General features: G+C 39.8%; 1 protein-coding gene across 1 annotated transcript in view; it reads right to left on the bottom strand.

Annotated features, from left to right (window-relative positions):
* Positions 1 to 496: 496 nt before the first annotated feature.
* SLC9A9 (solute carrier family 9 member A9) overlaps positions 497 to 13,760 on the bottom strand; it is a 340,359-nt gene continuing 327,095 nt past the window's right edge. Inside the window, exons 15-16 of the mRNA XM_030575042.1 lie at positions 2,001 to 2,106; positions 497 to 1,571 (exon numbers count right to left, since the gene is read on the bottom strand). Coding sequence (XP_030430902.1) covers positions 1,350 to 1,571; positions 2,001 to 2,106 — 328 coding nt within the window. The 3' untranslated portion in view covers positions 497 to 1,349. The remainder of the gene's footprint in view (positions 1,572 to 2,000; positions 2,107 to 13,760) is intronic.

Genomic DNA, 13,760 nt, shown 5'->3' with positions numbered 1-13,760 from the left:
ATGACCTTGTTCAAAACTCGTGGTTCTCTTGTGGTTTAACTTTCATGGTAGGAACACTTTCAAGCAATGCAATAAGCAACTTATGCTGCATCTGAGCTGAAACTCCTGTTCTGAGAACATACAAAGCCAGACTTTAAATGTTAGAGACATGCCCCTGAGCGCATGCATTCGCAACACCCAATTTATGTGTGCAAATGCCTGATATGGGTACATCATGATCCTTTAGGTGCGTGACTGACCATGTGTGAATTCATATGCTGAATTTATGCAGACACAGCTGGTATTTCAATACCTAAATCTTTCTCTCATTTGTCTATCTAGGTTTTACTATCTTACTTATCACTGTAATAGCTAAGTGCCAAATATAAATGTGTGATTATGCACACGTCGCTTTGAAAAATCTTATCTTAAAAAGTAAACTCTTTTGCAGAACTTGTGTGTGTGTGTGTGTGTGTGTGTGTGTGTGTGTGTGTGTGTAACACCCCCCCCCCCCCCAACCAAATAAAACCCAGCTCCAAAAGAAGCTAAAATCAAAATACAAACTGGGAATGTTTTTACACAAAAACATAAATTGTTCCAATCACACAAGCTGTGTATAAAAACCTATTGCCAACTCTAGCAACAAATGCATTGTGGGATAAGTGTAATTGCTGTATTCCATAGTGATCATGATCAATCAAAATAATAATAAAAAGTTCCGTTATTGATTTATTTAGCTTGAACAACTAATATAGCAATGCCCAGTTTTTGTGTTCTGAATTAACCCTCTGCAGCTCGGGGGTGAAACTTATTTTTGCTGAAGCATCCATTGGACTGACTGTCTAGAAAATACCAAATGCTATAAGCATAAAGTGGGAGTCTTAAACATTTGTAAAGAGGAAGTAGCTGCCCAAAGTTTGCATTTGTACATGGGTGATATGTCTGCCCAGGAGCAACTTATTAAAAAGTTCTATGATCATCTGAGCATGATCGTGTTAATCAAATATCTCTCCTCCTCAGCTGAATTAATTAACAAAGAGAACAATATTCAGAAGTCTGTGTGTTTATGTGCACACGAAGTACAATCGACGCTGTGAGTGCATCTGTAATATGCCTGTAGCAGACAGTGCCTTCAATTTCATTAATAAAAATTGCCACTGTCAAAACATTAAATGTAGTTGTATAGCATATATGGATGATGATGATAAATCCTCATTTCTTCAGGCACCAGAAGATACATTTGACAAGGTTTTGATTCTCTTCAATTTATGCTTTTAATACATTTTCTAGCTTCTTACCAACACTGCCTCATACGTTTGGCTTGTATTCCTTCATGTTCCGTGCATTTCTTGTGATTACATTTGCACTGCTCATGCCAGTGAATTCAACTGGGTGTCTGCTGGAGTGTGCTCAAGCTGGAGTTCACATCCTCCTAATCCAAGGTCTCCTTCATGAATGTTTTCCTTGCCTGGAGTCTGGGGTGAGACTATTCTGGCCTGTGCCGGCACTGGAGCAGGATTGGCGTCTTCATAATTTATAGTCAGTTCATCGTTATTCACGATACAGTCCATGTCATCGTCCTTCAGCTGCTCCTGTGTTTTAAAAAGGAAAAGGGACCCTAATCAGTGACAACTTCCCAGAAACAAGCCTGATGGGATTCCATTTTAATATTTTCAGTGTCGATGATTAATATCAACTATTAATTACAGTGCTCTCACTTTGATTTTTTGTCAATTTGAAGCAAGTGGCTGCCTACAGTCTCCTGCTTCTGCGTATCATTGGAAACCAGACCTTAGGCCACCCAAAAACCCACCGCACTAATAATCAGTAGCCACTTCTGAAAATGTGGCCGTACTTTTTCACCCCTATGACACTACAGCCATATAGTTTCTAGTCTTGTTAAAGGCTTGATCCAACGCCCATTGAAATCATGTAAACGCTTCTATTAACTACAGTGAGCTTTAGATCAGGTTCTAAATGCTATTCAAAAAGTTTAATGCACACACAATATATATACTTACGCCATATGCTCTAGGGCTGGTTAGCAGTCTGGCAATGGGATTACACCATTCAGGTAATGTTGTTGTAAGCGGTGGACCAGCGTGGGTTAAAATGGGTTTCAAATATCTGTGAAGTCTGTCAAGGAATGTCTCCAATAATATGTATCTTGATGCTAACAAGTTTCTCTATTAAAATAGATAATTTTGTAATAAAGCAGAAGATAATCATGGAAGTAAATGGAAATCTAGGCGATGGCTTGTGTTTAGCACCCACCAGTCCATACATTCAGCCATCATCTACTTTAGATTAGTGTGTCTACAAAGCCATTGAGAGCTTGTCAAATATGGCACCATACTAGCTTAGCTAGACACGCCATGACATACATGAGACAAGAGGGAATGGGAAGAGGGGAAACGTACAAGAAGAGCTCCATGTTTAGCATTTTCAGCTAATATCTGTGATATTGTGAAAATCTTTCCTATACAAAACAATTTAAGATTCAGCTGCGTGAGCCACATTGCATAAAAGAGCCAGTGACAGGGAGTTTTCTGTCATATTGAAATGGCACACTCAGCCTTTTTATAAACTCAGTGTCTCTCTTCCCCAGGCAAATGTATTTAATCAAACATTAAGCTTCTTTACAGCTGGGGAGTAAGCACAATTTGTTTTCTGTAATGCTTTATTTTCAGTATTCAGCACATTCATTTTACACTTCATATATCAATGCTCCTTTATATAAAATTATGTAAATAAGATTGTAACAGGCGTTTTCGATTGTATTGCTCCTGTCTTTCCAATCTTTTCATCCAAAAGTGCTTTATTGAGATAAAAGAAAAATCTGCTCATCTTCAGCAATTATATTGTCCTTATATCTGCCACTAAAGATTTTTCCAAGAGCACTACAGGTTGATTTATCTCCTCCGCTACTTTTGCTCACAGTGTAATTTTCACTGTTTTATGGGAAGCCAGTTATAGGCTATTTTCTCTGCTGAGGAAAATCTCCTCTTCTGGATTGCTAGCTATTTTCTTTTGTTAAAGCTTCTAGGAAAGGAAAATAAAAGAAACAGATGTAAAGCTACTGTCCATGAGCTCTATAGCAGTATCATGGGAAGTACTGAACAAACTAGTGACAAAATGTGTTTAGGTTAACTCTTGCAGTGCCACATGCATCTGACGAAGTGGGTATTCACCCATGAAAGCTCATGCTCCAATATGTCTGTTAGTCTATAAGATGCCACAGGACTCTTTGCTGCTTCAACTCCATTAGTTACCTGTTTAATGCTTATAAGGTGTTCCACAGTGTATAACACACAAAGCACAGGCAGTCTATATTCTGAAGAATTTACAGGCTGAATAAAGCAGACTTAGAGATTTAGTCATATATTAATTGATTTTTAAGACCAGAATGACCCATTCAATCATTTGGTCTTCTGTCCTGTATATTCACAGGTTGTAGAATTTAACCCAGTTACCCCCACCTAACTTGTTCAGCTAAACCATATATGCCAAAAAGGCATCTAGTCTTGATTTGAATATATCAAGAGATGGAAAATCAACACTGGAACCTCAAAGGAAGGGGATGGCTAGGATTTTTTTTTAAATGTTAATCTTCTTCTTCCTTTAGTAGGACGATCTGAGTTCTGTCCTCACGAGGATGTTCTGAGAAGCCATGTTTTGAAGCATAGTAACAATTTGAATGCCTTTGTTTATTGTGTGATTGACTGTAGACTTTGAGAGGTAATTTATATTTTGCCTACAACAGCAAAATCCTTGGAGCTAGAAAAGGTGGTTGCAGCTCTGAAATACCTGTTGGACAGCTCCCATGGGGCCTGTAGAAATACAGGCCCACATTAGGCCAGATTGAACTATGGTTTTAAATTGAGTTGGACTTTAGCATGAGTGATAGGCCCACAGCCTATGATTAAAACAAATGAAATTATGAGAAAGAAAAGTTGTTTGTGTTTAACTTGTATTGGTTAGGGTAGAATTGGTAAAGGTGCTTTGTCGGAGCTTTATTGTACCCCTCTGGAGTCACGCCATGATGGGGATGTGTCTCCTGGGCCTGAACCTGTTTGAAGTATACTCCATATCTGTATTGTTTCTAGGGTTAGAATATATGTGTATATGGATATGTGTGTATTTTGGATGTAACCAACATTAAGTGGCTTTTGAGACTAACAAAGGAATGCTTGTATGGAAACTGTGTCAGGGTACACCTTAATCCTATTAGGAACATTATTTCCAGCAGAGCCCTACAAATCCTATATATGGCCAGAGGGAGAGCTTCACTTTTTCCCTTATCAAAGAGTGACGATTCTGGGCCTCAAGGCAAACATGGTTCCCCAAAGATAAAGAAGTATCATTTTATGCAACAGTTATTATTAAAACACCCCATAAAATATAGAACTCTTTTTCATACCATTCAAATCTCCTTTCAGTCATTTTCCAGGAAAAGTGCAGTGTTCCGTGGCAAAGGCAAGCCAGGCTGTAAACATACATTGGTTAATAGTGTGGCATTTCATACGCAAGACATTGCTGCATTATATAATGAAATTTATGTAAGAGGCACAAATCCGTGGAAGTGACTGTCAACACTCCCTGGAGCTTTGCTTTGCTCTTTTGCAGTGTCTCTAATGTTTCTGGTTTGCAGCTTTTTAGTCTACAGTGTCTCTTTTGTTAAGACTCCTATTTAAAGCAGACTTTGTAAGTTATGATTATGTCACAGAACTGAGATAAAAGCATAGGCTTTCTCTTTTATAATCGATGAGGAACACTAGTAAGAGACATGCAAAGAGAAAGATATCATTCCTACATGTTCAGAAATGTGGTTTCCTTAAGTACAAGTTATCTCAGTTCCTTGTTAGATTTTCACTTTGGCAAAGAAAGCAATTTTGATATATGGTATATGCAGAGCTAGAGAAGAAGCTGTTCCATTCTGAATGTGTGTGTGTGTATTTCTGTGTGTGTGAGTGTGTCACTTGTAAACCAACATACTTTGTGCTGAGCATGTGGCTGAGAGCTGGTGCATGGCTGAGCTGCTGTCAACAGCTGACTGGGACTGTTTAGTCACTGTTCTATGAGTGCCTGTGTGTGCCCACCTAAGCTGGAGAGGCGATAGCCAGTGACCTTTGGGGGTATGAATACCTACATGGCGGATGTGTCCCAGAAAGGAAAAGGGAAGTTTTTAGAGAAAATATTCCTTCTATTACTTGTAGCAAGGAATTCTCTTCAGAGGACGGGGACCTGCCTATGTTGAGTGGGTCAGGGCATGATGGTAGGAGATTTAATTATTACAATTGTACACATTTCTTTTTTTGGTAAGTACCATGAGAACCAAGCAGTGACTTTACTTCAGATATCAGATGCCATGAAGAAGATAATCAGCACTGTAAAACAGTGATGAGAAGGAATCCAAGACTGTGGTACATATTGCATAAATTACAGGTTCCAGGACCTCTCTGATATTTCCTTGAGGGCCAGATTCTGATCTTTGTTTATTGAATTTTTAATCTTAGCAATGGAGATGAGCATCCTGAACTTAGACTGCTAAATAGAAAGTTTATGTCTAGAGCCTCTCCTGTAGCCTTTTCAGAAGTGCGACCCCTGTTACACACAGAATCCTCTAATCAGAAAACCAACAAATCTCTTGTGGGTTTGAGAAGGTGATGTAGAAAGAAGGGCTCCAAATCCATTGGGCACTGGAAAATTCTGCTTTTTGTTGGTGCCTTCCTGCATGGGAATGGGCTCTATCCTACCCACGAGCGAACCAGCCCGCTGGCAATTAAAACAAATAGCTTTCAGAAGGAATATTTAAACTATACGTAGGAGCTGCTGAGGGATGCTCAGGATGGGTTGGTGGGCGCCATCAATATTTTGGATTGAATTTGTTCAGAAGTACTGAATTTTCACAGCTAAGGACAAGAGATGAAAATGAAGCATGGCAGAGGTCCAAGCAAAAACAAGATTTTCACTAAAGAGGGATAATAGCAATGGCTGCACTGCTGGGAATTAAAAGCACAAACCTCTCTATGCTAACACTCGGCGCTTAAAACTCAGAAGGGCACAATGGAAAGTCTGGTTTGGAACCAGAGGCAGATTAAAACTGAATTTCTGTGCCGAAAGAGCCCTACAATCTGCTGTTTGTTCAGCATAGGAACTACTGCTATCTTAAGAAAATATAGCATTGGGTGTCCTCTTCCTTCCACTCCTTCCTCTTAAAGGATGGGATTCCTTACCCCACCTCTCCCACCATAGGACAGAGGGCTTTTCTGTTAATCCCTGGACTGCCAGGAAATAAGCATTCCATTTGAAAGGCCTCCAGAACTCTGAGCTCCGTCTGTCTTTTCTCTGCCGGGTGCTGCATAGCATGGCTCTCTCATTATGCTAACAGAAAAACTAGAGAGAAGTATGCTGTGGGTGGCTGCTAAGGGGAGGTAAGGAGAGCAAAGGGAAGGCCTGAAAACCATGTAGGGGAAAAAGCAAAGATTTCTGTAGTGTGCACGTTAGTTATATGGCTTGAGTCAGAAGTATGGCAGGACAACAGACGGTAAAAACAGTACGATTTAGCCTGGAAGGAAGAAGATTTAAAGGGGACCTAATTGTGCAGATGTGCAGTGTTCCAAATTATGAAGGCCATAGTGAGAACATCTTTCCTTTTAAACTGTCCCATAACAAGAGAACATGTGAACACAACAATATTAAGCAGCACTCAATTTAGAGCAAATAAAAGGATGTACGCCATTAGATAGCATAGAGTCAGCCTGTGACATTCATGGCCTGACTAGGTCATGGAGTCAAATATTGTAGCAAGTTTTTTCATAAGGGAAGGATAATCTCATAAACACAGCAACATTTACAGTTGTGCAAGATAACAGGGGCTGCCTCATCTCATCCTTCAGGCTACCTGCAGAGGTCAAGAAAGGACCCCTTCTCCCTGTGTACAGAACTGCCCACCCAAGAAGATGTACTTGAGCTATTTTCTTTCCTTTATGTCTAAAACATAAGCCTCCGGCTACTGCGGGAGGGTATTAGACGAGTCTGCCACAGTACAGTAAATTCAGTGCTCCTGTAATGTGGTTATTGCTGTGTCTGATTAAAGTGTAAAATGCCATGGTAATTTTTTGTAATGGATTATTTCAACATGCTATTGGAGATGTAGATATTAGTCAGGCATTGGATTCAAAGAGTGTAAGACAATTTCTTAATTCCTGCCTACCTCGTGTATCACAGTTCATTATGTTTCCAATGATGGATTTTGAAAAAAGAGATTCTGAAAGACATTTTTGTTTTAATTTAGCATCTTTATCTTCTGTTTATTGGTGCAATACACTGCACGCATGTACCAATGCAGACATTAATAGAGATAGTGGAAAAGTACAGTTCAGCTTGAATGAGCACAAGGATTTTTCATTCTCAGTGTTCCATTGTTGATAGAGAGGTCAGCTATCAGGGGTCCAATCATGAGTGATTCATAATACAAATCATAGAAACGGCACATGAACTGTATAGTCATTTCATAAATATGATCTATTTAGGAAATTTATATCATCACGATGAACATGGCTTTTGTTTATTCTTCTTACCAGATGTGCCTGGACCAAACCCCAATCCAGACCTGATTTCAAATCCCAGCTTGCAGGTCAAATGCCTGCCTCCACACTGCCCCAAGCCCCTGCTAGCTCAGGGATTTTGTGATTGAGACCAGCAACTGACCCAGCTGTAGGTTTCCTGTACTACAGCATATAGCACTATTGATAGGTCACTGCATGTTCATTAATACTCTGCATGTTAGGTGCCAGTGGCTATCTATTATTTATTAGCTGATAGTAATCCTTCTGAAATCCTTTGACTTGGCCATTAAAACAATATTCAGAAAACACTACAGAAAGCTTGTTTGGTACTTTAAAGACTTGCTTCTAAATCTACCTGCTATGGGTAGTAGTCATGATTTTGGGGTTTTGTTGAATTTTCTTTAACATTGCAATGCAAAGAAAATTTGCTTCGGCATGTTGACTTAGATAGCACAGAATTAAATGTACTAGAGGACTAGACAAATGAAAGACTAAAGTCAAATTATACTACAAGAGTGAGAAAGAAAAGCAGAGAAAGGAAATACCAATCTGGAAGTAAATATAAAATCATTGCAATAATACTATGGAAGACACAAAGACTAGAGGAGTGGTAAATTATTATGTGGACAGGGTAGTCACTCAGTGCGATCTGGATCACTTGGTAAACTGGGCTTGTTGAAACAAAATGTGTTTTAATATAGCCAATGCAAGTTATACATCTAGGAACGAATATCTACAGAATGGGGAACGGTATCCTGGAAAACAATGACTCAAAAGGATTGAGGGGTCTTGGAGAGGACAAACTCCCAATGATATGCTAATGTAGCCCTTGAATATATAAATGGGATTAGCGAATAGAAGTAGAGAGGTGACTTTACCCTGTACATAGCATTAGTGAGAATGATACTATAATAATGCACACAGTTTTGGTGTCCACATTTTAACAAGGATATTAAGAAATTGGAGATGGTACAGAAAAGAGCCACAAAAATGGTTGAAGGGATGGAGAAAATACCTTACAGTGAGAGTTAAAGAATTTAATCTGTTTATTTTATTGAAAAGAAGATTGGAGGTGACTTGATCAATACTTCATAGGCAGAAAAAACATGGTACTAAAAGGCTCTTGAATCTAGCAGAGAAAGGGGTAACAAGAATCAATGATTGGAAGCTGAAGCCAGACAAATTCAAATGAAAGATGAACAACCTTTTAACAGTCAGGGTGATTAACCACTGGAACAACTACCACGGGTAGTTGTGGATTCTTCATCTCTTGACGTCTTCAGATTAAGACTGGATGCCTTTCTCAACAATATGCTTTAGCCAAACACAAGTTATTGGGCTCAATACAGAGGTAACTGTGAAATCTAATGGCTCTGTTATAGAGGAAGTCAGACTAGATGATATAATGGTCTCTTTTGGCCTTAAACTTAAACTCGATGACTCTATGAATTAATTAGTTAACATCTGAAAAGCCCTTTGAAGCTAGGAATCCTATAGAAGTGCTAAGTATAGTTATTTCCCCCTGGAGATAGGGTACATTCTGTACTTAAGAATGTATCATCTTTAATCTTAGCTTGGTTTTTAGAACAATTTGTCTTGGTATTTCTTCCTTTCTTGTGTGGCCAGTTGTCACATGTTACGCCTGGGTGACTACATTTGCTAATGTCTGTCTATCTTCTGGTTATTTTGCTCTGCTTGACTTAGTTCAGTAACATTTTTGAAAGCACATCGTCTAAGCTCCTCTCTGTTCTATACCAATGAAATAAATCTTTCATTATCTTTGTGAATCTGCATTTTCTGAATGAGTTTGACAATGCTCTGTTGCCTTCGTGCTCAATTATGATCATTAGCTTCCAGTTTGTCAACAACAGAATGGAGAGAACACTTAACTCATTTAGGATGTCATAGAGTTTGCTTTGGGTAAACCATTTACAAAGATTTTAAATTAGTTTTGTTTCTGTTCCTGCATCTAACGTACACAAGTGGTGCAATTAGGGCGATGGACCATTTCCTCTTCTTTCTGACATTGGAAAAATCAACTCTGAGATCCAGACAGAGGATTTTGATTCCAATATGCAGCTCCCTCCACATGCACACATGTAATTAGAATATCTTGCCCTTACACACTAGAATGCACAAGGGAAGCACTGTACATTGGCTAGGTAAATTAGTCATGGGTGAAGAGTCACAAGTTCACTTCAATGTTCCAACTTCAAATATATGTCTGAACCTTTATCCAAATGAATGGAACTGCTGTCAGCACTACCACTGGGAGTGGTGCCCAAACTGCCTTTCCTCAATCCTAGGGGAAGAAGCACTTGGGAACAGCCTCCTTCTCCAAACAATAACATTTATATTGGCCAGCAGCACGACCTTCAGAGCTGTGACATCACCACCACAACTTTTTTCAAAAGATAAATTAACTCTTCCTGAGAGCATCAGTAAGGGAACCCCTCCCACTTGTGGGCATACCCACACAGGCATAAATGTTCACTATGATCCACATTCTTGTTACCATCACACTAGATGATGATAATTCTCTGTATCAGGAAGTAATGCACAGACTCCAGCATGCACAGAATGTGACAACCTGCTGCGATGGTGCGGGCTGTTGTGAGTACATCACCAGCGTACTCCCGTCCCCTCACTGGCTCCAAATTAGTTTCAAGTCCTGCTTTTTTTTTTTTTTTTAAAATCTAAATCTGTCAAGACTAGAACTGGTCAGAATTTTTTTTTCATTAAAATTTTCAATTACAAGTTTCAAAAGGTTAAAAAAAATATTTTTGTTAGAATTTTCCATGGAAATTTTCTACTTTTAGGGAAAAAAATTGGAAACCAAAATGTTTTGTCTGAAAACTAAAAACCTATGATTGAAACCCCAAAGATGTTACTTGTAAAATGCTGCTGTAATGCCTCATGGGTCTTGCAGTGTGGGTACCTCATGCTCTCATTCTCTTTTATGGGCTGAGTCCTTATTGGACTACATCTCCTACAATAGATCATGTTCTCCCCTCTTGCTGGGCCCTGGAGATGCCTACAGAGGAGAAGAGGAGCACGAGGCACCTAAACTCCCAACCGGAGCATTTACAAATGGAAATGTTACATTCTTCAGCTAGAAATGTGTCAGTTTTGAGATGTTTTTGTTTTTCACTGAAAAATCAAAATTTTCTGTGGAAGCAGAAACTTCTTCGTGGAAAAAAAAACTTCATTTAGTCAACAACTTGGTTTTCTGTTGAAAGTCAGGCTCCAACTCCATCAGCAATCCAGAATCTGTTAAGGCGGCAGCCCAGGACAAAGGACTCAAGAGTTGGATATAAAGCGTTGCTGGTTGACTGGGCTCAGATGTGGAAGTGGCTACCAGAGGAGAGAGACTAGAACGATCCAGAATCTGGCTGCCTTTAGAACACACTGCGAAATCCCCTTAATGATGAAACTTTCCCACAATAACCGGTAGATTTTCATATGCAAAAATCACCAACAACCCACACTGAGCTGCTGAGAACTTGGGAGGATAAAGAGCAGAATAATCCATGAAATCCACTATGGGCCTCAGTATGCAGGCTCACTTTGTCTGGGAAATTCTTAGATACAGAGGAGATGGATTTTACAGAAGACTTAGAGAGAACTAAAAAAATAGGATTTGAAATCTTGGAAGAACAGGGTTCCCATCGTGTTTCCTGTAATTCCTGCTTCGGGTCAGGCTGAATACACAACAAGAGCAACGTTGCTCATGGTATCCAGAGACATAAACGCACAAACCTGATTCTCCTCTCATTTATACCAGGGCAAATCAGAAGTAATTCCATAGGGGAAAAATGAAATTATATCAGTACAGCAGGTGCACTGTACTTTCAGCCAGGTTAATAGCATCAATACCAGTTATCTGCGCTCATTGAATGGAGAATATGCTCCTAAATTCCAGAGACAAGAAGTGGAAAAGCATGTGAAAATCAAAAGAAACAGGAAATAAGTTAACAAATGATTTTAAAGTTCAACTGTGTTTAAAGTTAAAATCTTAGTTGTTTGTGTCTGTTCTTATTTTATCCAGATTGGTTTGTCCAGTCTGTGGCAGAGCTCTGACCTTGCTCCCGTGGGTCCTGCACTTCTAGGTGGTTTATGCTAGCCTCAGTGGCTCACTGTGACCCTCCATGTAGCCCTTCTCTCTCTAGGGCCAGGGTTCCTGTCTACTGAGCCCTTTTCATCATAGGCCTGCAAGGAGGTTGGTGAGAGAACTCCCACAGTCTCTGTTATCCCTGGGAGCTTATTTCAGAACAATTTACCCCCTTGTTCTGATAGGGGCCTGTCCCCTCCCAGGAGATGTTCCTGTAGTGGTGGGTTGGGGGGAACCCGGGCCCGCCCTCTACTCTGGGTTCTGGCCCAGGGACCCTAATGGTAGCAGCTGTTGGCAGGCAACCTTTCACTGCCAGAGTTACATTTCCCTGGTCCACTTCCTCACAGCTCTCCTGCTTCTCCCTTCTTCATCTTTACCTTAGGGCACCTTAACGATGGTTTGAGGGTGTCTTCATTAACCAGCCCTTCAGCCACACTTCCTCTCCTCTGGCTCCCTGGCTTTCCTCTGCCTGACTGGAGTGAGCCCTTTTTATAGTATCAGCAGGGCCTTAATTAGAGTCAGGTAGTCACATTAACTTAATGGCCTCACCTGACTCTTTGCAGGTTAATTAGAGTCAGGTGTTCTCATTAGCCTGGAGCAGCCCCTGCTCTGGTCAGAAAACTGTTAATCCAGTGGCCAGTATATCTGCCTTCTGCTATTCTGCTGTACCAAACTGGCCTGGGTCGGTCAGAAAACTGTTAATCCAGTGGCCAGTATATCTACCTTCTGCTATTCTGCTGTACCCAACTGGCCTGGGTCTATCTCAAGTCTCTAGTCACAACACTAATTTTACTTCAGAAAACTTCCATTGTATGCAATACATTATATGTTTTTTTATATAAGTAGTCAGACATTATGGTGACAAACACCAACCCAGACCAGTAGATTTTTTTCTAAATGGAGAAATTGTAAAATATTATCCTACTTTGCATTTCTATCATGCATTTCATAGGAGTACCTCAAAGTGCTTTACAAATACAAATAAACTTCACAACATCCCTGTGAAGCAGGTTAAATACCACATCAGTATCCTTGTTTTATGGAAGGGTAAGCTGAAGAACAGAGGTTGTGACTTACCTACATGGCAAGCAAATACCAAAGCCATGATTCCTGCTTCCCATTTCCTTCCTTCAGTCACTAGATTAGTTTACAAACTGTTCTGTTTCTGAGAACTTGTAAACATAGTTCTCTCTTTAGTTCTCTTTGGTTTTGATTACAAATACCTGTAGGAAATGGTTACCTGTAGAAAATGGATTTTCCAACGTGGGTTCTGAATAGGTTCTTACATCATAGCTATTCACCTAAAGAAGTTGCCTGATTTTCAAAAGTGCAGCACACTTCAGTAGCTCCTGCTGAAAAGCCCAGCCACTAATGTTAACTATGACTAATTTACATCGCTCTTATCCACCGGATTGGGGGCTAAGTGATGGGGCGGAGACCTGAGAGGGACCATTCTTCTTCATTGTTTTTTTTTTCCATTGTGATTAATTCTTTGCTTTTGAGTGGCAAGGTTGAAAGAGACACCAGCCTTAATTAGGCTGAGTTGTGTGAAAACACAAACAATTATGGATAAAGGGCTCTATGCCCTTCCATTGTGAACTTCCTGTAGCACCAATATCAGTCATATGTGCTTACTGAGTGGAGAATATGCTCCTAAATTCACTTCATTCATCACACTTTTACATTCTGTGAATGCAAATAACTTAATCCTAAACCAATCTGTTGGGAAGATGGCAAGATTCACTTTCTATTAAACCCCATGAAAAATATTAGCACAAACAAATGTGACCCGGTTATACCTTTTCATTAAATACAGTCCCTAGACAGCAAATTAAGCTGTGCTTCATAATAAGATTTTATCACTGAAAAATAAAATTCCTTGAATCAAATGTGTGAGTATCAGCAGGGTGTGTGGGTGCAGAAGCAATGGAATGATGCCAGCAGCTTGACATTAGCTGCAGCAGCTACTCTGCTGGCTGTGGAAAAGGAAAGGACAGGAAAGGAAGGTAATGAATCATTCTGTAATTTCACTCTTACATTAAACCTTCAATTTGTCATGATGATTTACTGTTGCTTCATTAGTGTAAGAGTTCAGCTGA

Source organism: Gopherus evgoodei, chromosome 9 (assembly GCF_007399415.2).
Source record: "Gopherus evgoodei ecotype Sinaloan lineage chromosome 9, rGopEvg1_v1.p, whole genome shotgun sequence".
Lineage (NCBI taxonomy): Eukaryota > Metazoa > Chordata > Testudines > Testudinidae > Gopherus > Gopherus evgoodei.
This window is presented reverse-complemented; position numbering and strand designations above follow the sequence as displayed.